The sequence below is a fragment of the Octopus sinensis genome, linkage group LG11 (assembly GCF_006345805.1).
Source record: "Octopus sinensis linkage group LG11, ASM634580v1, whole genome shotgun sequence".
In the NCBI taxonomy this organism is placed as follows: domain Eukaryota; kingdom Metazoa; phylum Mollusca; class Cephalopoda; order Octopoda; family Octopodidae; genus Octopus; species Octopus sinensis.
This window is the reverse complement of record NC_043007.1, coordinates 62,024,555-62,050,164: the sequence shown is the minus strand read 5'-3', so window position 1 is coordinate 62,050,164 and position 25,610 is coordinate 62,024,555. Positions and strand designations below refer to the sequence as shown.

The 25,610-nt window shown below is 34.8% G+C and overlaps 1 protein-coding gene across 4 annotated transcripts in view; it reads left to right on the top strand.

The window, feature by feature from the left end:
• The window catches only part of LOC115217284 (lysosomal cobalamin transporter ABCD4-like), an 83,994-nt gene that overhangs the window by 56,243 nt on the left and 2,141 nt on the right, over nucleotides 1-25,610 (top strand). For 3 of the 4 annotated variants that reach the window (XM_029786925.2, XM_029786927.2, XM_029786928.2), the window contains 5 exons: nucleotides 3,573-3,700; nucleotides 6,179-6,289; nucleotides 14,169-14,260; nucleotides 15,329-15,365; nucleotides 20,554-20,656. In XM_029786925.2, coding sequence (XP_029642785.1) covers nucleotides 3,573-3,700; nucleotides 6,179-6,289; nucleotides 14,169-14,260; nucleotides 15,329-15,365; nucleotides 20,554-20,656 — 471 coding nt within the window. The remainder of the gene's footprint in view (nucleotides 1-3,572; nucleotides 3,701-6,178; nucleotides 6,290-14,168; nucleotides 14,261-15,328; nucleotides 15,366-20,553; nucleotides 20,657-25,610) is intronic. The other variant, XM_029786926.2, reaches the window with a different exon arrangement.

The window sequence follows — 25,610 nt, the reverse complement described above, 5'->3', positions numbered from 1 at the left end:
GTTTTAATTATTGATTAAATTACATCATGAAATAAAAACTAGCTGAGTATGCTACACAAACACATAAAGCATTGGAGGTTTAACTGCTGAATGAATTACGCCATGAACTAGAAACTGGCCAAGTCCACTACAAATGTACAAACTATTCTGAATGCATTCTAATAAAAGCCTTTTACATGAAAAGTGAGCTTTCACAAAGCTAAACTTCACTATTACCATCATGTTTTTGAACTGTTTTCTCCCTGTCGCTTACTCTTTTTGCTATTACAACAAACTTTACTTCCCTAAATTCAGTAGCTTTATATTGTGCTCACCTTAACTGCATTCAGTGTTCCTGTTTCAACACTTTCCATCTATTCCTATTGTATCCAACTTTCAGTACTCCATACTAAATATTTTGAACTCCATTCTTGCTTTCATGGATCTGTCTCCCTTTGAAATTTTTCTCTTCTAACTACTAACTAGCAAACACATACATATACACATAAAACATTAGCTGAACTCTGGGCCTTTAATGTAAATTGATATTAGATATTAGAAACTGAAATTTGTGAAAGAAGTTATTTTGCTCTCTAACTGTGCTATTTCATCTTCCCAAGTATCTTACTTGTTTCAGTTAGTCAGCACTAGCAAGATTGAAAGATTCTTATAATGTCCATCATAACAAGGTGTCACATTTTTTAATTTAGTTTGCATCAATCAAGTATATGAATAAAAAAAAATTATTATTCATCTTTGCAATACGGTCACTAACAGCAGCAGCAGTAGTAGTAATAATAGTTTTAATATCCTTAAGCTTATAAGTTTTGGGATTATTAACATGATTCTTGGATTCAGGGAATGAAAATATTTTTATTATTCCCATCCACTTTACATTTCAATTGGTTTGCCCTTCAGTCATCATCTGATGTCTTTCTACAAGAGTACACAGCATCAAACTAGGTTTCTAAACTAGGTGCAGCAAAAGTCCTATGTAGTTATACAGGAATAAGATACTTGACGATCACAGATTATACAAACTAGATTGTAATTTAGTTGAAAATTGAAAGAAAAGTTTTTTCATCTCTGAAGATGGAATTAATTAGTTCCACACACACACACACACGCACACACACACGCACATGTGTGTATATATATTTAATTTTATATGTGTGTGTATGTATACAGAGTTGGCCAAAAGTCACCTGGCAGTAAATCAAAACCCATTTAATTCCAACATTAAAATTAAAAAATATTTTATATGAGACTTTGCTAATAAATAGACAAATGTTGGGAAAAATGGTGATTTTAACTCACAGCATTCAATTATTAAACATTCATAATTGGAATGAATAAATAAAATTGAATATTAAGTATTTATGGAATTTTGATTTACTGTCTCTTGGGTGACTTTTGACCAAACCTGTACATATACTGGGTATATCAGCAAAATTGTCTAAATTTTGAATTTTAGATTCAGCTTCGGACCTTTGTATTTCAGGAATGCTTAAAGATAACTTAATGGAATTATCAGAGCTTTTCCCAACACTATTAGACTCTACTTTAGGCAAGAAAAATTGATTACTCTCCAAGCTTACCAGAAAAATCATGATGAAATTGATCATGGACACAAATGACATTTTCATAAATATCTAACCATAGCTCAAGGTTGAGTGCTTATAAGAGATTGGAATAAAGTTCAAATGGAAGCTTAAAATTTTCTTTCAAAGTGTCAGAGACAGTTCTGGCTGAAATTCTACCTGTTCGGCATCAAGTGTTACTCTTCTTTTAGCAATGACATTCTCAACCCTCTTCCTGATTGCACCCCAAGCTTTCTTAAGGAATTCCTCATTAATGTATTCCTCCTACGTCCTACAGATGGAGTTTTTGAAGGTTTGCAGATTATTGTGGGGTTTCTCACAAGCTTTTCTGACCAGTTCATTCCAGTTGCTGAATTCTAAAGAGTTCAAATCAGGTGATGAAGGAGGCCAGATGTCCTTATCTCCAAACCTGTACCTAAACTTTTCCCTGAGAAATTTTTGAGCCACTGCACTTGTGTGATAAGGTGCCCCATCTTGCTGGAATGTAAACTTGAAGTTCTTAGTGATCTTGTTGGGGTTTCCCTCATTTCTTACCTTAGGATATTCAGAAAGAATCCAGGTCTTTACATCTTTCAAAACCTGAACATAACAAATTTGTCAATTTCTCAGCCATCTCAAAGATGATCAATGGCATCTTCTTGCCATTACAAGCCACACAAGCAAAAATCATCACCATGGCAAGGTTTTTGCACTTGAAAATGACATTTTTGGCTCTCTCATGAGGAGGTGAAACCAGAATGCAGTTCTTGCATCTATTTGTGTGCTTATCTTGGGTGAAATTCTTCTCATCTGTGTAAGAGATCACTCCAGGATTATGTTTCACTTGGTTCAAGATGATCTTCACCCCCTTCAACCTTCTAACCTTTGGTCCTGGAGTAACAAGGTGCCTCACAAGTCTCAGTATGATTTCATTTTCAAGTCTTTTGTCACTACTCTTGGAACTTTCATAACCAAAACTCCTCTCTTATGTGCCAAACCTCTTATGGATTCAGATGGATCTCTTCTGATCGATCTCTTCAGCTCCAGATTGAAATGATAATTCCTCTTGCAGTTATGATTTCCTGATCCAGTTTTCATTTCTATTATTTCCTCTTTCTTAAACTTATTCCCAGTTCTCTTGATGGTTCTTAAATGGATTTTGAAGATAGGAGCCAGAGAATGAATGTTGGTACCTTTACTGAAGGCCAAGATGATCTTAGCCCTCTCAACATTGCTTATTTGGGAAGACCTGGTGAGGCTGGTACCAAACGATTTCAGCCTGTTCTCTTTCTAACTAAATATGTCAATGGGTATTTCACTGATTCTTACAAAAACTGGTGTTAATATGGTCAAATGCCTTAGCTGGAAAAATGGAAAATTGCAAATCGATTTGTTTATTGGTTTTAAGAAATTTTAAGAATTTGTGAGCATGACAATTTTGCTGTTACACCAAGTATGTATATATATATATATATATATATATATATATATATATATATATATATATATATATAATATATATATATATATAGATAGATAGATAGATAGATAGATATGAACACACACACACAAGGATAATACAGAGAGAACTCCTTCCTTGGTCTTATTTAGAACTGCAGTCAAAGCACATTGTGTGGCATATTTATTTGTAGTTAATGCTTGTTGTGTAGCTGTTAGCATGTTTGTTAGAGAACGTTGTAGACAGAGCCTATTGCATTTACTTTATTGTTGATCTTGAATGGATTGCTTAAAAGTTGAATATAATTCATTAACGTTTTTAGAAGCAGTTTTTGTTTTTGATATTTGCCAGATAGGCATCTAGTGTTTGTGACAAGACCCTGGAAATATTGCTGCTGCAACATTAATAGATGAGATTGATTGAAAAACACTGAAATGAGCCAGTCCCTAGGGTTAGAATTCATGGGACTTGTTCATTAACAAAATACACTTTGGCAAATGCTGTCTGGTTATATGAATGAATAATTTCTGTAAATATTATCACTTTATTTTCAGATTTATAAATGACTGTTCTTTTCGTAGATCTTCCCTTCTAGAAGATTCCTTCAGTTGCTCAAATGTTGCTTTCAAAGTACAGAATGTTTCATATAGCATACCTAGATCTAATGTGATGCTTTGTAAAAGTAAGTTCCCATTCTGAGATGTTGATTCAACTGTTTTTTCTTTTTTTTAATTGTAAGAAGATGTTTTTTTCTTTTTTTTAATGGTAAGAAGCTTGCTTTCCAACCACATGGTTCCAGGTTCAGTCCCACCAAACCTTTGTGAGTGGATTTGGTAGATGAAAACTGTGTGTGTGTGTGTCTTTGTGTCTGTCCCCCTACTATCTCTTGTCAACTGATGTTGGCGTGTTCATGTAACAATAACTTAGCAGTTTGGCAAAAGAGACTGCTAGAATAAGTATTAGACTTACAAAGAAGGAGCCCTGGGGTCAATTTTTTCAACAAAAAATGCTTTAAGGTGGTGCTCCAGCATGGCCACAGTCAAATGACTGAAACAAGTAAAAGAATAAATAGACTAAATTCTGGTAGTAACAGGTACAATGGGTTATAAAAAGGATTAGATGACACAATAGGGAGCCTCACTTGGCTGGCTAGAAACTGTGACCAGATCTCCCTCAAATCATGCCCAACTGTTGTAGAAAAGGAAGAACACATTGAATACTCTGAGTAAAAAGACAGGGTGTGCACCTTTAAACATAGGTCTGCTTGTTTGGTACCAACATGAAGCGAAACATCAGTAACTAAACCAGATATTTTAAATCATCAAGATCAATAAATCATTGTATAAGAACCTGAGAAGAGTTGATGTTGCTTTTCATTCCTCTATAGTAGGGAAAGTCAATAAAGATATATATACCAGTGATACTCTGGTGTTACTTCAGTTGTCTATGCACACTATATTGCTTAGTTGATAGTAATCATTTAGCTTATTATACTGAATTCTTTAATATTGTGTATTAAATATCTAGCATTGAAAGATTTCTTGGAAGTAGAGACATTTTGCTGTTGGTATATGGATTAATATGTCTTTGCAGGTATTGTTGTAACCTTGCTCTTAATCCTACTTGCCTCAGTATAACTGTTAGTCTATCTATCTTGGTAGACTAATAGCCTTACCTGCAAGAGAATCCTCCTCTATTCAGATACCATTTAGATTGGAATAAGAATCCTTTCTTTATGAGCTGATATGACTCAAAGAAAAAAATGTGTGGTGGCTTTGTATTACAACAATACATATTTCAATGACACAAACCAAGAATTCTTTTCCATTGTGGCTATATTGCCACTAAGGAAGTCAAGGACACCATTTTTTCTTTCAATAAATCTCAGCAGACTTAGCACTTTTGCAAACACAACATACATCAGGCTTTTGACAACATGATTACATTTCTTTCCTGTACTTCCATTCCATGTTGCACTGCACATTAATCTTTTCTTGGATGGTTCATTATCATATTGGTTTTTCTTTGAGAAGATGTTTTTAGATTCTTACTTAACTTTCCACCATTTCTGGAAAGACAGAAGCTGTGAGAGGTCCCCTTTCTCACCTTCTCTCGGCACAGTGTATCTGACACGTCTTTGCATTGACACTGCTTGGGCTACTAGCAAGCCATTTATATTGTATCACAAAAACAATCTCAGTACATGACTGGTAATTCATTTATTTACCCCTTCTCCCCACCAAAAAGAAAAAAAAATGAAGAGAAAAGTTGGTCTAGGCAAGATTTGAACTTAGACTGCAGAGAGTTGGAACCAAATGTTGCAAAGTAATCTATCTGACTCTTATTATTCTGCGAATTCATTAATGTAATATATATAAATGTGTGTGTGTGTGTATGTATGTGCGTATATATGTATGTATATATATCATCTTCGTCATCAATGTGATGCTTACGTTCAAATAAAATATATTGCCCAGAGATGCAGCACGGATTTTTGTCAGTGAACAGGTCGCGGATTTTAGCGACAAAAATATTTTGACAAATTAAACTTAAATGTTGAAGTGAATCGAACAGCTTTTGTGTGTTTCTTAAATGGCTTACAAGCACCTTCCATGCTGCAATTGTTTTCGTTCCAGCACACGATCTCAGATCAAATCACTTGCTATGCAAGTACATCTCCCTATATTGCCCAGAGTTATTAAAATAATATAACATACTAATTATATAATAATATCATCATTGTCATCGTCATCATCATTTGATGTCCATGTTCCATGCTGGCATGAGTTGGATGGTTTGACAGGATCCAATGGGCCTAAGGACTGCATTGTGCTCCAGTGTCTGCTTTGGTACGGTTTCTATGGTTGGATGTCCTTCCTAATGCCATTCATTTTGCAGTATTTGTTGGGTGCTTTTGTCATGGTACCAGCTCTAGTGAGGCCACCAACACCAGGAGAAAGAGGAGTAGAGAAGGATAAGGTATGGAAGAAATGGGCCAGGGCAGAATGGGTTTCTTACTGTCAAAAAGCTACATGACTCCTTACATTTTAGAAGTGAGTGTGGGATTGCTAATTATAAGATAATAGAGTATACTAATTATAATCAATTAGTGATTAAACAAAAATGTTCTTTTATTTTCTCTTTCTTGTTTCTTTGAAAGATTTGACCTTTCAACTTCAAATTGGAACAAATGTATTATTAACTGGTGAAAGTGGATGTGGTAAAAGCTCCTTGTTACGAGTAATCAGTGGCTTGTGGCCACATGCATCAGGTATGGTTTTATTTTCCATTTACTTTGCAATTATATTTGTATATTTTATGGATTTTTTGTTTTTTTTCTGCCCTTAACTCAGACCCTTTGTGTTGCATTCACTTTAGGCAAAATTGTTTATTATTTTGATAGCTTTGGTCAAATGGATAACAAATAGAACAACAAATCAAAAAGACAGGGTCAGTTGCTTCCACATTACATGATCAAAGTCCAAGTATTCTGAGGGCATCTGACCTTTAAGTATACTCAAAAAAGCATAAAATATACACGTGTGTGTGTGTGTGTTTATGCTTTCATAATTGAGAAGGTGACTTACCAAATACAAATATTACATATACAGGTATTCCCCTCTTTACAACTAACTTGTGTTACAGGATTTCTCACATATACTGTAAAAGATGATCATTAATTTCGGGACATAACCTGTAATTTAACCTTTTACTTGGATAAATTTAATAATTTAAATACCACACTTTCTTCTTAGCCAAAAGTTACTTCTGGGCATTTTAGCAGAGATCAAAGTATAAATAACTATATATATATATGTGTGTCTGTCTGCTAATGTGTGTGTGTGTGTATGTGTGTATATATATATATGTATGTATATATATATATTTATGTACGTATGTATATATATGTAAGTATATATATATCTCAATATTCATCATCACCACTGTCTCTCACCAACACAATCACTATCAACGCGAAAAACAATATGATGACTGCCATTTCCAACCCATGAACTTTTGAATATTAACTGGCAGCTATAATAACAGTATTAACATGATAGCAATGTCTTTAGCTACATATGTTGTATGTCAGCAAAGTGGTGTGTATATGTGTGCTAGTGTCTCCTTACCTTGACATTACTTGGTAGTTGTAAGCAAATGTTGCTATCATTCAAGAGGTGTCCATTTCCAATCTCTTGGGAAAACATATCTGGTCATAAGAAAACTCACCTATTTCCTTACTTGGAAACAGGTGAAGGTTGGTGACAAGAAGGGCATTGAGCCATAGAAAACCTGCTGCAACAAAGTCTGACTGATCCATGCAAGCGTGGAAAAAGTGATTTTCAAATTGATGATAATAATGGTGATTGGCAAAACACTAAAGCTTGCAACATCTACAGTGGGAAAAATATATGACAATCAAGAGAAAATTAGCTCAAGATGCTACTCCATGAACTCCTTTGACCTCAAAGGTTATGTGTGATGCTTAAAATGGAATAGCTGTTGGATGTATGGATTGAAGATCTGACTTGACAGTGGTAAATCAAAATCAAGATAAAAGTTTGTTTGATGATTTGCTGAAAAAGGAAGTTGAAGCATCTATCGAAAAACCTTTTCAGACAAGTTAATGCTGATTTGAAAGGATTAAGAAGTGCTTGAATTTTTACACCATAAAATGTGACTGATGAAGATGCTGATTCAGAAGCTGCTTCAGATCATCCTAAACAGCTAAAGAAAACAATTGCTGAAGGTTTCTACACACCAGAGTAAATATATAATAGTGAAGCTGCACTTTTCTGGAAGTGCATGTCTACTAGAATTTTTATTTTTTGAGAAGAAAGATTAACACTAATGACCTAAAGTTTCCAAAAATCGTCTGACACATCTTTTGGGTGGAAATGCTCTTGATGATATGAAATTAAAACCCCTATCCAAGGGCTTTCAAGTGTTATGCAGAATTTAATCTACTTCTGATTTGGCATTCAGATAAGAAGGCATAGAATCTTTTTGAAGATTAGCTTGCAAACAATTTTTGTCTTGCTATAGAAAGGTACAGAGCCCGACATATTTCCAAAGAAGCATTGCTCCTTTCAGACAATGCACCAAATGAGCTTTTTCATAGTGTAAGAGAAAATATATTCCCAAGAATACACATTCTTTGCTCTAGCCCAGTGGTTCCCAAACTTTTATTACTCACAGTGCACCTTACAAGAAGTCAAAATATTTTGGTGCACTTTGTACATAAGTTCTAAAATTTATTCAATAGGTTTTTTTTATACATATTAGCATAGCATAAACTATAATGTAATATATAGATAATTAAAATGCAGAAAAGTTGCATGTACCTACTCATTATTCGATATATGAAGCAGAGTTATCAATGACAAACATGCACTTGATGTTTTTTGGAAACGTTTTCAATATTGGAATGTATTTGAGAAAGACAAACCCTCATTTCTTCTTCGCTACAACAGAGCCTATCTCTTTTTTGAGGTATGATGTTATTGAAGGTTAAAAATCCCAACTCACATAAATACGATGTGAAAAACCGCATTAAAACAGATAAAGCTTTTTCTGCTACTGAGAGGTATTCACCTATGATAGCAATCCAAAATGTATCAATAGGTAACTCAGCATACTTGATTTGAAGTCCGAGATCACTGGTTATAGATTCCAATTCCACTTCTTCACATATTTTCAGACCAATATTAGATGGGATTTTTATGAAGGGATTTCAAACCCACTCATACTCTTCTGTATTCAGTGCCAGAAGATAAAAGTTTATTTTTACTTCCAGATTTGTCAAATGTTCAAATACAATAGTAGTCATTTCTTTTATGCAGCTTTTCTGTATTAAGGGAAACATTTTGAAGTTACTACATTCAGCTCTATTTTTCCAAATTATGACTTCCTTTTTAAATGAAACCAGCTTATCTGTCGAAGTGAGAATGTTTGCATCTCTACTTTGCATACTTGTGTTGATGCTATTAAGTTGTGCAAATATCTCTGTTAAATATTCCAGCTTGGAAACCCAAAATTCACATTGTAGATATTCCAAGAAGCATTTATGTTTTTCTTCTTTAAAAATTGCATGCAATTTCTTCTGGAGTTCATGTATATGACATAGCACCTTACCTTTTGAGAGCCATCTGACTTTTGTGTGTAAAAGCAAGCGCTTGTGCTGGGAATCTATATCAACACAAATTTGTTCAACTAAGCAACACTTCAATGGCCTACTTTTAATATAATTGACAATTTCAACAACTTGGTTTAATACTTACTTTAAACCAACTGGTATTATTTTTGAAATATGTAGGAAGCAATGAGTACATATAGCATTAGGATTTTGCTGTTGTACAGGAGATACAAAATCTTTAATAGAGCCTATCATAGATGGTGCCCCATTGGTACATCTTCCAACACATGAATTCCGGGATACATTCCATTTTTCAAGGTAGGCAGATAAAATGTCAAAAATATCTTGACCTTTTGTAGTGAGTGGCATTTCTTTGCAACAAAACTGATTTATGATTTGGTTACCATCAATAAAGTGAATAAATGTAACTAATGTTACTTTGTTGCTAATGTCAGTTGATTCATCAACTTGTAAAACGAGTTCTGAAGTTTGTTGTGTACATTTTCCTCTATATCAGCAGATACATAAACCCATAATTCTCCTATGGATTGTATTATTCAAGAGCGGAATCTTACTTATTTCTTGCTCAGCTTCATCACCTAACATCTTTCTAAAAGCAGGTAAGATAATCGACTCAGTTAAAGTATGTGCTTTCATTCATGGTGCAATCGTTTTGGCTATCTCAATAGACACAACTTGAGCCTTTTCAGAAGCATTCATCCTTCTTTCAAAATAGTTTCATTGTTTAGATTGCTGTTCTAGCAGTCTTTGGAAATAATTCAGATCTTTACATTGAAGATGTGAGTGTTTAGTTGTAAAATGTCTTTTCAACTTGCTGGTCAACATGCCTTCGTTAGACATCTTTTCACCACAAACAAAACCCAGCTGAAGAAGTTGATCCTTGTTGCCAGTTCAATGAAATCTGAACTTTAAATATCTATTGCAATATTTATGATTGGGTTGAGTTTTCACATAATTATCATTATGCTTAGTTGCTTTTGATGAGAGTTCACTTTCAGATTCATAATCATTACAGTTATGTTTCCTCTCAATAAACTTTTCCATTTTATGGGTAATTTAGTCTGTTAATATGAATTGTATTGCACAAAGAGCACAAATTACTAACATATGTGTGTCACATATTATCAGATTCTTTTAAGAAGTCTTTCAAAATTTATTGAAAAGATGAAAATTCTTGCCACTATATGAATGAAAAAAATTGAAATACAGCTGCAATATGGGAGGACATATTAAAAGATTTAGTTCAACATTTGTATGTTTTAGTTCAATAATTTATTTTTCCCACTTATTATTGAAATGAAAACTGCTGAGGCTACAACCGAAATAAACTGAAACATAGTCATGCACTAAATGTGTCCATAAGACATCAATTTCAAGGATAGATTGATGCTAATTTAGTTCTTATCCTTATGAAAATTGAATAACACTATCAATGTCATACCATAATTGAATGACACAACAACATCTCATTCTTAGTTTAGAACTTAGTATTTAGTTTTTTGCCACTTTGACATTTATATATGAACTTTATAGTGAATTTCAGTTTGTATTTTTCATATTTTGAAATATAATCTTACTTTTTCGAGGCACACCTTATTACATCTTGCGGTGCACCAGTGTGCCGCAGCACACGGTTTGGGAACCACTGCTCTAGTCAATGGATGAAGGTGTGACAGCTAACTTCAAGGTATATTATCTCAGAAGAACTTTCAAACAACTTACGAAGGCATTTCATAGGAAGATAAACCAACAGTTAGAGACTTCTGGAAAAAATTCAACATAATCATTGCTGTGGATAACATAACTGAGTCAACAGATGAAGTGATGCCCTCAACTTTGAATGGTGCTTGAAAAAATATGTGACTTGGCTATATCTGGGAAATTACAAGCTTTCCACAAGTATAAAGTCTACAATAACTTTGGAGAGATATTGTAATGCTTGTAAATGATGTAAGATTTGAAGAAGTTTTAGAGGACGACGTGTTACTAGTGTCCCATAGAAAAAGTTTAGCTATTGAGGAGTTGATGGTATTTATACAACAAGAAGCTGGGAATACAAATGAAAATATGGAAATTCCACCAAGTTCACTTAAATTGACTACAAAGAATATTGCTAAAAGTTTGGCATTTGTAGAAGGTCTGCGAGTTTTTTGCTGATAATAACCCTAATTGTGAATGTAATGTAAAAAGTTCAAAGTGAGTTTACAATGAGTTCAGTTCCCACACTGATGAATTAAGTGATGATGTGCCATAAACATCAAACAATTTTGGATAATTTCTTCATCCCTCAAATAGATGTTGATGATAAATTATAAGATAGAAGATAGTGTCTATTATCCTCTTAGTAAATATCATTCCTCAACTGCTTCTCACACAATGGTCAACATCTTTAGTAATAAGAATGCACCTTTTTATGGTGTTATGATTCTTATTTATTCACTAACTTATTTCTCTTCAAATTTTTTTATGTATAATTGTTGTACTATGTATTTGTTTGGAAATTGTTATTTGCATGCATAAAAGTAGTTATGTTGTCTTTTTTGTTGTTATTTTTTCAGAAAAATTCCACCGAATTACATCTCATTTTGTAACATGAAAGTCAATAGGAAATAGATTTTATAGTATGAGATTTCGTATTACAAGATTTTTAGGAATGCATTACACTTATATTGTGAGGGATTCTTGTGCACACACACACACACACACACACACACATATATATATATATATATATATATATATATATATATACATACAACATCAACGTCATCATTTAATGTCCATTTTGTATGTTGGCATGGGTTATATATGTGTATATCTATACATATATATATATGTATATATGCTTACACAACTGAGAAGCACATAGGTCAACTTAGCAAAGACAAATTTAATCAGCAGGCATGTAAGCAAAACTCTAGTGAGATGGTCATATGCAATATCTGAAAAGAGACTAGGTAGGAATTATGGATCCACAAAAGATATAGTGGGATCCCAGGCAGGTTGATAAAGAAGATTGATTTCATATGTAACTGATACAAAAAGAGAAGTTAGAAGTAATAGTATCCTTGTAGCAATAATAATACTAAAGGAATGAAGGTTTTCATCTGCCTAGAATTTTTGTGAGAATTAATTGATAGCTTTTGTTACCAAGGTGACCTAATCATCATTACAGGATGTTATGCTAAATGCATAGCTGTTAGATTTAGGACAAAGTAGTAAAAATTCAAGACACTATGATTTCTGTTACCAACAAAAGATTTAATGATTGTATATCACTTGCATGGTAGTGTGATGTGGACATCGAATGTAATGTCTGGGGACTGGAAAGAAGTGAAATCAGCACACTCTGCTGAATGTGTAATGTTAGTGTGATATGAATAGCGAACTTAGCAGTAAGCTGAGAGAAAAAATGGGCATCAGAGGAATGAGCTTAAGCATGCAAAAGAGAAAGACATCTGACACACAGTTTGTTAAACATTCACTTCTGGCTAGCCCACAGTGTTAGAAGTGTTGGCCACTCAACACTGATATTTTTTCCTTCATGATTGTTCCCTGTCTATGGCAAAACTGGTTCACTATTGCTGTTGCTAAAAGATGGATATCTCTTCCCCTCAGTCACTTCTGCTAATCTTTGCTTAGAAGGTTTCGCACTTATATGAAATAAACAATATTAAGATAAACAAATAAAAAAAAAGGGAGCTATGAGACTAATTCTTGTATTTATTTTGGGTAATTGGTTCAGAACATTGTTGTTGCATTGATTGAGCAGATCTAGGACTAATGACGTTCCAACTATGACCATTCCATTTTTTAAGGGGTGTGAAGGACTATATTATTTTGTGTCTTTTTTTTTTTCAAGAAGGAAGTGTTTGATTTTTAAAATGTGGTTGCTATTTCTTGCAGGCAAAGCAACCATATAAAATCTCTATTGTTAGTTCTCAGGAGATTATTGGTGGCTGTAGTGAGAGAGTGTAGCAAACAGCCAATGATTGAGTGTCGGTGATTAGTGCCCTTTCACAACAACAGCCATTTTAGCCTCAGTTGTGACACTTATCTTCTAATGTGTAAATTCACCTAGCAAAGTGGACAGTTTACTGCAATAGGATGGACAGTGGTGTATCCACAGTGCAAAATGTAAGCAGTGACAACATTAAATATTTCATGTAGAACTGAAGAATGCAATGAAATCCTTTGCATTCAGTGTATACATCTCACTTCTATGCAATGTCATACTCTGTACACAGGCATCATATAATCTCATCTTTACTTTGAGAAAGAAACCTTTTGTTACAGCAGAGATAATAGCTCCTAGCTTGCTTTTATATGTTGACTACTATCCATTTAAAGCACCCATTTCCAATGCTAATTAGTTCATCTAGATATCAGAAGCTTTCAATTAGTTATTGGGCGCTGTGAAAACCTGAATGAATCTAGTATTTACTGCTTCTAAATATCTACCTCATATAATCTACCTTCATTGTTAGCTTTCCTGAGATCCCTCTACACATCTTGTGTGACTATAGTTTACACTGGGTACAACAAATGTAACTCTACTTAACTTCTTTTCTGCATATCAAATGCAGACGTTTTCCTGTTGGAGTAGGGGCTTATCTTCTTTCTGCATTGTCTTTGATAAGTTTACTTTGTTGCCTGTTGATTCTAGATTTCGCTACCACATCTAGAATTTCTTCTGATTCTACTGCAGATTTTCCTGTAAGAACTATCCCTCCTTGAAGACCAGGTCTTCAGTAGTGCCTAAAAGAATCAACAATATTATAAAACCAACAACCACTACAAGAACAACACCACTTGAGATGTGCTGTTGTGAGGTTGGCCAATTTACTTTTCATATTTTAGTCTATGTGATAAATAACATGTTATAAAATTGTATCGGGAACAAATTTAACTCATGCTTTGTGATTGCATAATTACTCAAATAAATCAAGTTGTTAAAAGTCTTTATACTCTTAACTGCTTTTCATTGTTTCAGGAACTATCAGTTGTCCCCATTTCCTTGGTTCTGATGGAATTATGTTCTTGCCACAAAAACCATATCTTACCAATGGGAGTTTATTACAACAAGTGAGTTTTTGCATGGCAATGATTCTTGATTGTCAAAGCATCTTGTTGCATTTGTTTTCCTGCTTGAAAATAATTTTTGAAAATTTCTTTGGAATAATTTGGTTATTTATTTTTTTCATTACTTTCTATGTTCTTTACATGTTTATTCTCCTAATATCTTATTTCTCTACATATATCATTTTCAAGATACCTCTAGCTGAACATATTGAAATTCATTTGTCTGTCTTAGAATATTACATTGTTCTAGAGAAACAGATACAACACATTGCTTTCCATAAGATTTGGGGCCATGAGTTTTTATGGCTAAACATCTGTCTTATCAACTTCTGTGATGGAAATAGGCCAAATATTTTTTTTTACCAACCATATCAATAGGAGAAGAGTTTAATTCCTTGATTATCAGCTTCCTCCAATCCATGTAGATTTGCTGAGAACAAAATGGTCTGTTTGTGATTATTGTGTATGTTAGTACTTTTGCTGCCATATTTTTGTCATTTACTATCTTTATTTCAATTAATTTTGAAAATAAAGAAGAATTCTGTAAAATGACTTTGTCATTATTGAGCTGATGTTTGGAACATAAATTAACACAAAATTTGAATGGATGGTTTTAATTTAGATAGTTTCAAGGCATGACTCTGTTTATCATAGAAACATTAAACACTCTGTTTCATTTTACACCACGAGGGTGTGTGTCTATTAAGCATGGAAATTTATTTTTGTATTCTGAAGATTTTAATTTTTCATGCTGTGTTGGTATATCAGTAACATAGACAAAAAGTGGAAGTTTTACTGCAGTCAAAGTAATTTAGTGGATTTATAGTACAGAACATCAATTTATGTAAAAAAAAAAAAGGTCTAAGCTGTACAAGAGGAGACACATGGGATATTTTGACAAAGACACTAAGATACTAATAATAATAATAAAGCTGAAGTGAAGACCAAATATATAGTGTGTGTTTAATTGGCAAGATATGACCATCCCCAAGTATAACAATAACATCAATTTAATTATACTAATTACCTTATTTTAATGTCATTTACAACAGAGTTATGCTTCAATTGCAGATTATTTACCCTGAATATGAAAACACTTTTATATATGGTTTGTACTTTTTTTGTTGTTTCTGCATTTGATTTACTTTTAGTATGACTTGCATGAGTTTAGGAATATCAAGTTGTTGAAGCAAATATTTCAATTGCTGAAGGACTTTGCCATTTGATTAATGTATAATTTTTGTTTAATTCTTTTTTGAGAGAAGAAATTGATCTGAACTCTTTAAACTACAAAAATCACTTGTTTATTTCTTGTTACTTTACCACTCTGCTACTCTCTCTCTTTCTCTTCCTTTCTTCCTTTTTTATTCTCTCCTTTCTTCCTTGTCTCACCTCTCTTCCTTGTCTCTCTCTTTATCTCTACTTATTTTTTTTTCTGTTATTACTTGCTTCACTGCTTCTGAAAAAGAGCTTCTTTCAATAGAGAACTATATGGAAGTCCAACAGGTCTATGATAAATAATTTTCTCTGTGGATGACTAACATTACCATTGTCATGTCTTAATGGAAAAATTCCAGCCTAAATCTGTTTGATATATATTGCTAAACTTCAGTACCTCTGAACTCTTAATCTTACAGCAAGATTATTATTTCCTTCACAGGAGCTAAAATCTTTCAGTTTGCAATGCATAATTCTAAAAATATGTCCAGATCTTTGATACATCATTCATATCTGCTAACCCTAACCCTGTTCATACTAACCCATGTTTAATTTAACTTAATTCATCATAATCGTAGTTTTACCTCTTATACCCTGTCAACTCATTTCATTAATAATATATCTATGTGAATATCTTATCTTGTTCCTGCTCTGGAAATGAGCATATCTTGTTCAGTTGTTTCCTTAATCTGTCTTTTATTTAATTTAATTTACCATAAACATAGTTTTTACCTCTTACTATCCTGTTTTACCTTGTCTCCTCTTTTTATCATTAATGTATCTATATAAATATCTTATCTTATCTCTCTTTTCTCTCTATTAAAGGCCCTCCTCTAGATATGAGCATATTTCATTCAGTTACTTCTTCATAATGACATCAGAGAGATGGTTTTGTATTCTTCCCCTAACATTGTCTACAACTTTGCCAAAATGGTTTCCACTTCTAGCTACTAATCTCTTCTTCCTGTTGCTGCTATTATAAATAAACACTTTGGCCATTGTACTGTCTCTCAAATGATTTCTCTGGATTCTACATGCCTCTTATGCAACAAAAATATGAAATAAGTTTTTTTTTTTTTTATTGATGTATAATTCATGTCTGCTATTTGCATTTTTGTCCTATTTATATTAATCCGTGTTTAATTTAACTTAATTCACCATAATTGTAGTTTTGCCTCTAATACTCGGTTTTACCCTGTCTTCTCATTTCATCATTAATGTATCTATGTGAATATCTTATCTTGTTCCTGCTCTAGAAATGAGCATATCTTGTTCAGTTGTTTCCTTACATATGATGCACCCACCCTTTCCTGCCCCACACCTATACTGGCAACCTCTCTTATCTACCGGAAACCTCTCTTGGCATCTCTTCTTCCCTCTTTCTTCATCCTCTTCTTCATGTGTCCTTCTGCCCCTCCTCTCTCCTCAGGGTCTCTCACCCACATTACTGCAAGACACATGGCATCATTTTTATACCCTGCACTAACATGTTGTTGTTAAAAAGTGCTTATCAATTAATTTCTCTTTGTATTAACAATGCATATATAGCACTCAACGATTTCTATTTATCTTTGTATTAATAATGTTCATATAGCACTCACTACCAGTAGATGCAGCAAGTGTAACATGAATGGATGATGATATTAAATGCAAGGACATCTTTTCAGATGTCACATGCTGTCCCCCTTCTCCCTGTTCCCCTCTTGCCTTCCCTTTCACATCCTTATACTATCAGTATAGGTACATTGAAAGATAAGTCTGGTGAGATTGTTAAGATGCTTGAATGGAGGAGGTATGTTGATGTGTGTTGCATTCAAGTGGTTCGGTGGAGAGGTGCTTCAGCTAGATTCTACACAGGCAAAAAACATCTGAGAAGGCAACAGTGAAGGGGTGGGTGGAATGGGCATACTTCTAGCTGAGAAATAAGTGAATAAGGTGATTGAGGTAGTCAGAGTGTGTGATAGCATACTTAAGCTTAAACTAGTTTTGCAAAATAGTACAGCAACAGTAATCTCTGCCTATGCCCCTCAAACAGGTCTACTAAATGAACAGAAGGATCATTTTTATGATATTCCTTTGCAGACCAATCTCAAAGACAAATGACAATGACCTTCTTTTCATGGCTGGTGACTTCAATGGACATGTTGGGCAGTTATTGGTCATCTTCCATAGTGTACTTGGTGACCATGGAGTTGGTTCCTGTAATAAGGAGGGAACAAGGCTTCTGGAGTTTTGTGATGCAAATAACCTAATGGTCTGCTACACCAACTTCAGAAAACCTGCCAGCCACCTGATAGCCTATCAGTCTATTGGCTAAGCTTGCCATATAGACTACATTCTCACCAGAAAGCTAGGTACATGGTTGCTCATAAATGCAAAGGCTTTCCCTAGAGAAAAATGTACCCCTTAGCATAGGTTAGCCATTAGCAACTTCAGATTACAGGCTAGAAAGATTCCAAGAAGCAGGTCAGTCTGGAAAAGAAGGATCTGGAAGCTTACAGATTCTTTTGATAGTCAGAGATTTAGTGATGTTCCATCTGAAGCATTTAATGAGGAGGAAGACTTACAGACATGTAATGTAGAGGGTAACTACAAGTTCCTATGGGACAACTTGCTTTGGCTTGTACAAATTTCCAACCAGACCTAGAGTGATATGGGGATGGAACAGTGTAGTTGACAAGGCCATTAGAGAAAAGAAATGGTAGTAAAGAACTATAGTAGGTAGCTAGAAGGGAAGTTAAGAAACAGGTGTACTTAGCCACAAAAGAAGCAGAAAGGAAGCTGCTTACCCGGAATATAGCATCTATAGTACTTCTCCCTGGCACAAAACCAAACTGCATCTCATCTAGACTAACTCTCTCCTTAGTTGGGCTATGGCATTCCTGGTAACTATCATCACCTGGCCCAGCAGTTTGATACCTCTGTAATTATTTCTGTCTACCTTTGTAGCAGTTAACTGTAATGCTGCTAGACCAGTTGTTTGGTATGACTCCCTCTTGGACAACCTGATTAACTATACAAATAACTAGGCCATATCCCACTCCACCAGATATCTTATGCATCTCAGCATTGATTACTGATGGGTTGGTTTGCAAGACAATGTGTCAGGAAAAATCTTGATGTAGGAGGGAAGTGCATTTGCATGGATGATGGTTCACTTGCAATTAATGACAAGTGAGCAGGACATTTGGCGAATTGCTGTGCTTAAGAAGACACGCCATGCTAAGTGAAATCATGGTTGTGGTCAGTGCTGGTGATGTGTGAATGGCACTCAGGCCAGTGACACATAAGACACCTATGCCGGCGACATGTAAAAAGCACCCGTGCTGGTGACACATAAAAAGCACCCGTGCCGGTGACACATAAAATGCACCCATGCCGGTGACATGTAAAAAGCATCCGTGCCGGTGACATGTAAAAGGCACCTGTGCCGGTGACACGTAAAAGGCACCTGTTCTGGTAACACATAAAAGACACCCATGCTGGTGACATGTAAAAGGCACCCATGCTGATGACATGTAAAAGGCACCCAGTATACTGTGGACTTGTTGACATTAGGAAGCTGTAGAAACCAAGCCAAAACAGACTGGAGCTGGTGCAGCTTTCTAGCTTCTTCAGTCAAACCATCTAACCCAGAAAACAAATGTTAAATGATGATGGTGATGATACAGGAGGTATCAACATCAATGACTGAATACAAATGTTTGACTTTTCAACCTTCTGCATGACACAAGGTAAGGATGGGTCTTGGTATTTTCTTTCTTGCCAAGGTAATGCTGATAATGAGCCTCACAAGACATTAGAATTGGTTGGGTACCTGCATGCACACATGAGTGGATGTGTGTGCACAAGTGCATGCATGCAATTTGTGTGTGTGTGTGTGCATGTGTGTGAATATTTCATACTTCCCTCATCGACATGTGTTTGCAAAGTTGTAAACAATGGCATCACTGATGGTATCATTTGCAAGTGGATGAACACTCCACAGACACATGTACTCTTAATGTAGTTGTCAAGGAGATTCAGCATGACACAGAATGTGACAAGTCTGGCCCTTTGAAATATAGGTACTACTCATTTTTGTCAGTTGAGTGAACTAGAGCCATGGGAAATAAAGTGTCTTGTTCAAGGACACAATGCATCACAGGGAATTAAACTCACAATCTTACAATCATGAGCCAAATACCCTAACCACTAAGCCATGTACCTTAATTCACCTCATTGTTTAATAATTCAGTGAATACTTCATATTATTGCACTGTGTTTTTTTGTTTTTTGATTTTCCTGACCCATCTGAGTATTTCAATTTATTATTGCAAATGAAAAAATGAATTACACAGTTTCCTATTGAGGTCTTTTGTAACTCCCCATTGTAGTTTGTTGCAGTTAGGTCAACTGGACAATCGATTATTTGATTTCTTTATCAGGGGTGTAACAGAACCCCTGTAATAAAATATAAAACTTTACTCCATTGGCTTATTTATTGATTTGATCATATGTGACTCTACTGTAATACTGTTTCTAATTTAGGCACATAGCAAAATATCTAGAAGGGAAACAGTTAGCCAGTACTATCAACCCCAATACTTGACTATTTTATCAGCCCCTGAAAGGATGAAAAACAAAGTTGACTGTAGTGGGATTTGAACACAGAACATAAACAGCTATAATTGTATCAGTTCTCCAGTATGTCTCTGGAGAATTGAACTGTAAATTTGGCCCCTGTGGGATTTAAACATTGAATATTGCTCAATCTAAATATTGAAATGCATTTAGTCCAGTGCTTTACATTTTTTCTGCACTCTACCCTTATTTGACTTAACTATGACATTGGTACCTACAAACTAGTACCATATGATTTAGTAGCCAGGAAATTAAACTGATACTTGTTCTAGTATAGACTAACATGCAGTGTTTGGCAGAGTTTCAATCATCGCATGTCTGTGAGAAATATTAAATTTTTGATTCATAGTTTTTATATTTCAATTATTCATTTTTTGGTAAAGCAATGAATTATTTTAGGTACTCTTCCCATTCACCAGAATAAGCTTATTTTTCTTTTTCTTCTTCTTTTCCAGATTCTATTACAACTGAAAGGATATTTCATTATTTAGACAGAGTCCAACTCAATGATTTGGTTTCTTGTGTTGGCCGTCTTGATGCCAAGGTAGAATGGAATTGGTAAGTATGCTCTACGTGAATGCACGTGCCTACATGTTTGTGCTTATGTGTACATAAACATGTACACAACATTTAAATATACTTGTAACCTTGTGAAACTAACGTTATGTAACAAATGTATTTGTCATGTGACTATTTTGAGAAAATATTCTGTGGCTGTTAAGGTAATTTCAGGTAACTGAAAAGGAAGTTGTTATTTAGCTCTAACTCTTCTACTTCTACTGAATTGGTTTATGGTATATTCAAAGGTATTCCAACTTTGACCATACCATATATTTTTTTTTGCTTATTTCAGTCAATAGACTGTGACCATGCTGGGGCACCAATTTGAAGAATTTTAAGTCAAATGACTCAACCCCAGTACTCACTGTTTTTTAAAGCCTGGTGCTTATTCTGTTGGTCTTTTTTGCTGAACTGTTAAGTTTCAGGGGCATAAACACACCAACACCGGTTGTCAAGTGGTGAGGGAATGCATGTGTACACACACACACACACACAAATACACATGCACCCACACATATATAAATGACGGGTTTCTTTCAGTTTCTGTCTACTAAATCCACTCACAAGGCTTTGGTCAGCCTGACGCTGTACTAGAAGGCATTTGTTCAAGCTGCCATGCAGTGGGACTGAACCCAGAACCATGGTTGGGAAGCAAACTTCTTACCACACAGCCACACTTGAGCCCTTACTGTAATTTTTTTTATTTAGCTAATATGAAGTCACATGGCTTAATGATTAAGGTGTTTCGTTCATGTTCAATTCTGTGAGTTCAATTCTTGGATCAGGTGATGCATTGTATTCTTGAGTGAAGTACGTCACTTCACATTGCTCCAGTCTGGTCAACTGAAACTGTGCACCAACATGCTGCTGGTGTATCTCTATCTCTCCTTCCAGCTGTCACATTTTTGATGTTCCTCTTGGCTAAGGGCAAGGGTGCTGAGAGGATGTCTATATCTGCTTGTGACTACATTGGTACCTAAAACAATTAAGGATGGTATTGATACAAACTACCAGGTCATACTCATTTGCAGGTGATGACTAAAACTAAGCTAAGACATCAATGAGGTATCCTTTCTTTTTTAAGATGGTAATGTATGTTTGTGGGAGACTCGGGTACTATTTCCAGCAGATCAAGCAACTGCTTGAAGCTTCTTTTATTGGTTTCCCACAAAGGAAAGTTTTGTTGGATTGAATAGTAGTTGTCCTGTGGTCTGTTGAAGTTAGTATAGTCACACAATAATCTTAAGGGCCATCAATCTAGATTGACTCTTGTGACTTAGGTTTATAAGTTTGTAATTTACATGAACAGAGAAGTAGTCTGTGTTTGTCTATGTGCATACAGCACATGATCCATCATCCTATGTGGATATAGCATATAATCCATTAACCCACATGCATATAACACAACATGATCCTACATGTACTTGCATATAACAACATGATTTGCTATCCTACATGCATATGACATAACATGTTCCTTTGTCCATTTGGTATCTAAATATTCGGAGAAGATTGTATGAAATGATTAGATTCACAGTTAATAGCTTTCATGGCATCTTTGAAAAATTTGATATCTATCATCATTATCATCATCATGAACTTCATCTGTACTACCATCATCATCACCATCATTTTATGCTTGTTTCTCTTTGCTTAAGTTAGTTGGATCTTCTCTAGCTCGCCATTTTGACATTTGTGACCTTCCTTACAGTAATTTTGGTGAATATTATATTATGGCAGTCTCACCTTTAATCAGATCACTAAAGTATCAGGTTACAAGCTAACGAGGCAAAGTTTTATTTTTTATCATTGAAGGACATCACAGAAGTCTGTTACATCCAGTGGCAGATTGGGTCTAAAAATATTGGTTGCCAGGAGACTAAGGTGGGGTCCACCTGCAACTACAAGGTGTCTTACTCGCAACTACAAGGAGGCCCACCTGCAACTACAATGCTATCATTTAATTTATTTTTGTTAAAAGTATTTGTTCCAACTGTCTACAAACACAGCCAGGCTGAAATAATTAATGCATTCTTCCAGGAGTGAATAAAAAATTCTCAAACTTGAAGGGATGTGCCCCTTAAATACTTACATGGGCTCCCATATATGGATTCTAATGGCGCAGGGGCCCACTTGCTATCGCACAAGCTGCCAACCTAGCCAGTTCGCTACTGGTTACATTCTTTGATAAAAATATTTAGCTGAAATACCCAACCACTTAGCTGTAAGTAGCTTCTACAGGGAATCAAAGTAGAGCTAACAAGGGAACTGTAAAATTCATGAATCTTGGTTTTTTTTCTCCTTCCATTTGCAATAATAGACAGAAATACTCTGAGTAGCTACGAAAAAACAAAATGGGAAACCAGCACTGCAAAAATGTGAGTTATTTCATCATTTATTGTATCCATTGAGCCTGCTGTCTCTTTCATAAGATTAAGTCACTGAGATCAGCTTTTACTTCTTATCTCTTTCTTTGATTTACTTTTCTACCATGCTTATTTCATTTGAGTCACTTCATACTTCTTCACCCAGCAGTTACCCTTTTTTTCATTACATGGCCGTACTAACTTAGTCATCTCTCTTGGATGTTCTATCTGATTTCTCCTGTACTCAGTGTTTCCTCAGCTCATTTATGTTCATTCATTCATTTGCATTAACATCCAATGTAGCATGCTCACTTCAGTTCTTTCCAGTCTTTGTACATCCTCTGCATTCAGTCTATATGTTTCACTGTCATATAACATCCTACTTTGTACATAAACATTATATAATCTGCCTGTCACTCTGAGAGAGAAACCTCTTGTTGCCCTCAGAAGAAATAGCTCCCAGAACTTTCTCATCTCTTCATACGCACCTCTATTGTTAATCACATCATTTGAAAGAGTTCTTTTCATGAATGCTCCTACTTCATATTACTCCTGTGTATCTGCTCCATATAAATTCTTTCTTCTGTGTCAGCTTGCCTGTGATCTCACTTCATCACTTGTGTACACTCATTCTTTACATTTGGAATACAGTAAAGAGTCCTTGTCTGCATGACCAGCTTTCCGATAGCATTTTAAGTCCTGTGTCTTTTCCTATCAACTAAAAATTGAACAATTTTTTTTATGTTTACCTTTGTTATGTCCAGCATTATGATGATGTATTTCATCATCTCTGTGGGACTGGCCCGAACAGCTATAGGAAAAGTAGATGAGTGGCTTGTGAACGTTGATGTAGATGAATAGCATGTGTAGATGAAGGACAAAGCTGTGCAAGCCATGTGTAGAGATGCTGTCAGTAACATAAGAATGTGCAGGATACCTACAGTATCTATATGAAAGTCAACAGATGCAAAAAGAGAGCATAAATGGTGAAAAAGTGAGTTGATTGCCTGTGACAATGTTGAGAGTGGGAAAAAGTGTGATGAAATAATATGAATGAAAAATAGTGGGCAAGATCTTTGGAAAAGGAACTGAATAAGGCAGGAAAATGTGAACAAAGAACACTTGCTTCATTTAAGGAAGGCTTAAAGAATGAATTATCAAAGATGACTTTGTGCTCCTATGATACAGCATCAAAATGAACAAGTTGTTGTTGAAATGGATAAATTCTGTTCCTGTTGTGGTGCTTTGAAATTCCAAAACAAGCCTCTAAACTATTGCCCCAACAGTGAGGTGTAATTTCTTCTGCAGTCTTATCTTGATGAATGTAAACAAAGAAGAAGCTGATAATTTCAGGAAAAATATATAAAATTGTGTAAGAAATCATTATTATTTATGTCTACAAAGTAGCAGAAAATAGTAATGTTCTGGTGCTACAGATTTTAGTCCTAACATTTTGAGTTCAAATCTCACTGACTTTGCCTTTCATCCTTTTGTGGCTTGATAAATTAAGCAACAGTCAGTAAATTTGTGTCATTGTATCAATGACTGAAATGTTCTTAGCTGTCACTGTGCAGCTAAAAATTAAACTCCGTCCTCTGTGAACTGATAGAATTGTTAATATAACAGACAAAATGTTTAGCAGCATTTCTTCTGGCTCTTTAAATTTTGAGTTCAAATTCCACCAGCATAGACTTTACCCTTCATCCTTTCAAGGTCAATAAAGCACTGAGGTTGAGGGAGTCAACTAGGCCCCTCCCCCATAATTTCAGGCTTTGTACCTATAATAGAAATTTATAACCTTCTGAGGTTGTCTCAATTTATTTTTACCAGATTTAGCCATTTAGTTAATGATTTGTTATCATCACTAAGATTGTAATTTTTATCAATTAATATATCTTGGCCTACATCATTAAATATGCTTGCACTCTCTTTTTCCGTGTCTTCTTTATTTCCATTTTATATTGTATATCATTCCATCATTGGAGGGTTTCAGCTACTTATCAGTTTGTTTTCAGACAGTTTCAGCTGTACATTAGCCCATCCTTGGAGAGAGGCAGAGTTGATTGTATTGAATTCAGTATCTGATTGTTGCTTAATTTGTCAGGCCACAAAAGGATGAAAGGCAAAGTTGATAATAATTTCTTACACAATTATAATTTTATATATTTTTCCTGAAATTATCAGCTTCTTCTTTGCTTGCATCAAAGAATAGTTTGAATTTAGCAAGATACGACTGCAGAAGCTACATCTCACTGTTAGGGCAATAGTTTAGAGGCTTGTTTTGGAATTACAAAGCACTACAATTCTAGATGCACATCAGCCTGTCCTTGGATGGCTCCAGGTATACATTTCTTTTTTTTTTCTATTAGGAAGAAGTTGCTAGACCCTCATTCAACACTTCATCAATTCTTAAGGAAGGAAAACTAAGTAGTCCCTCATAATCCTTCTCACAGGGCAATGTAAGAGAGAATAACTGACCCCAGTAATTATTTGGTACTTCATTGACTCTTGAAGGGTGAAAGGCAAATTACCCACTTATTAAAAAATAATTTTTTACATGCCTCCTGCTCAGTATAGATTCCATT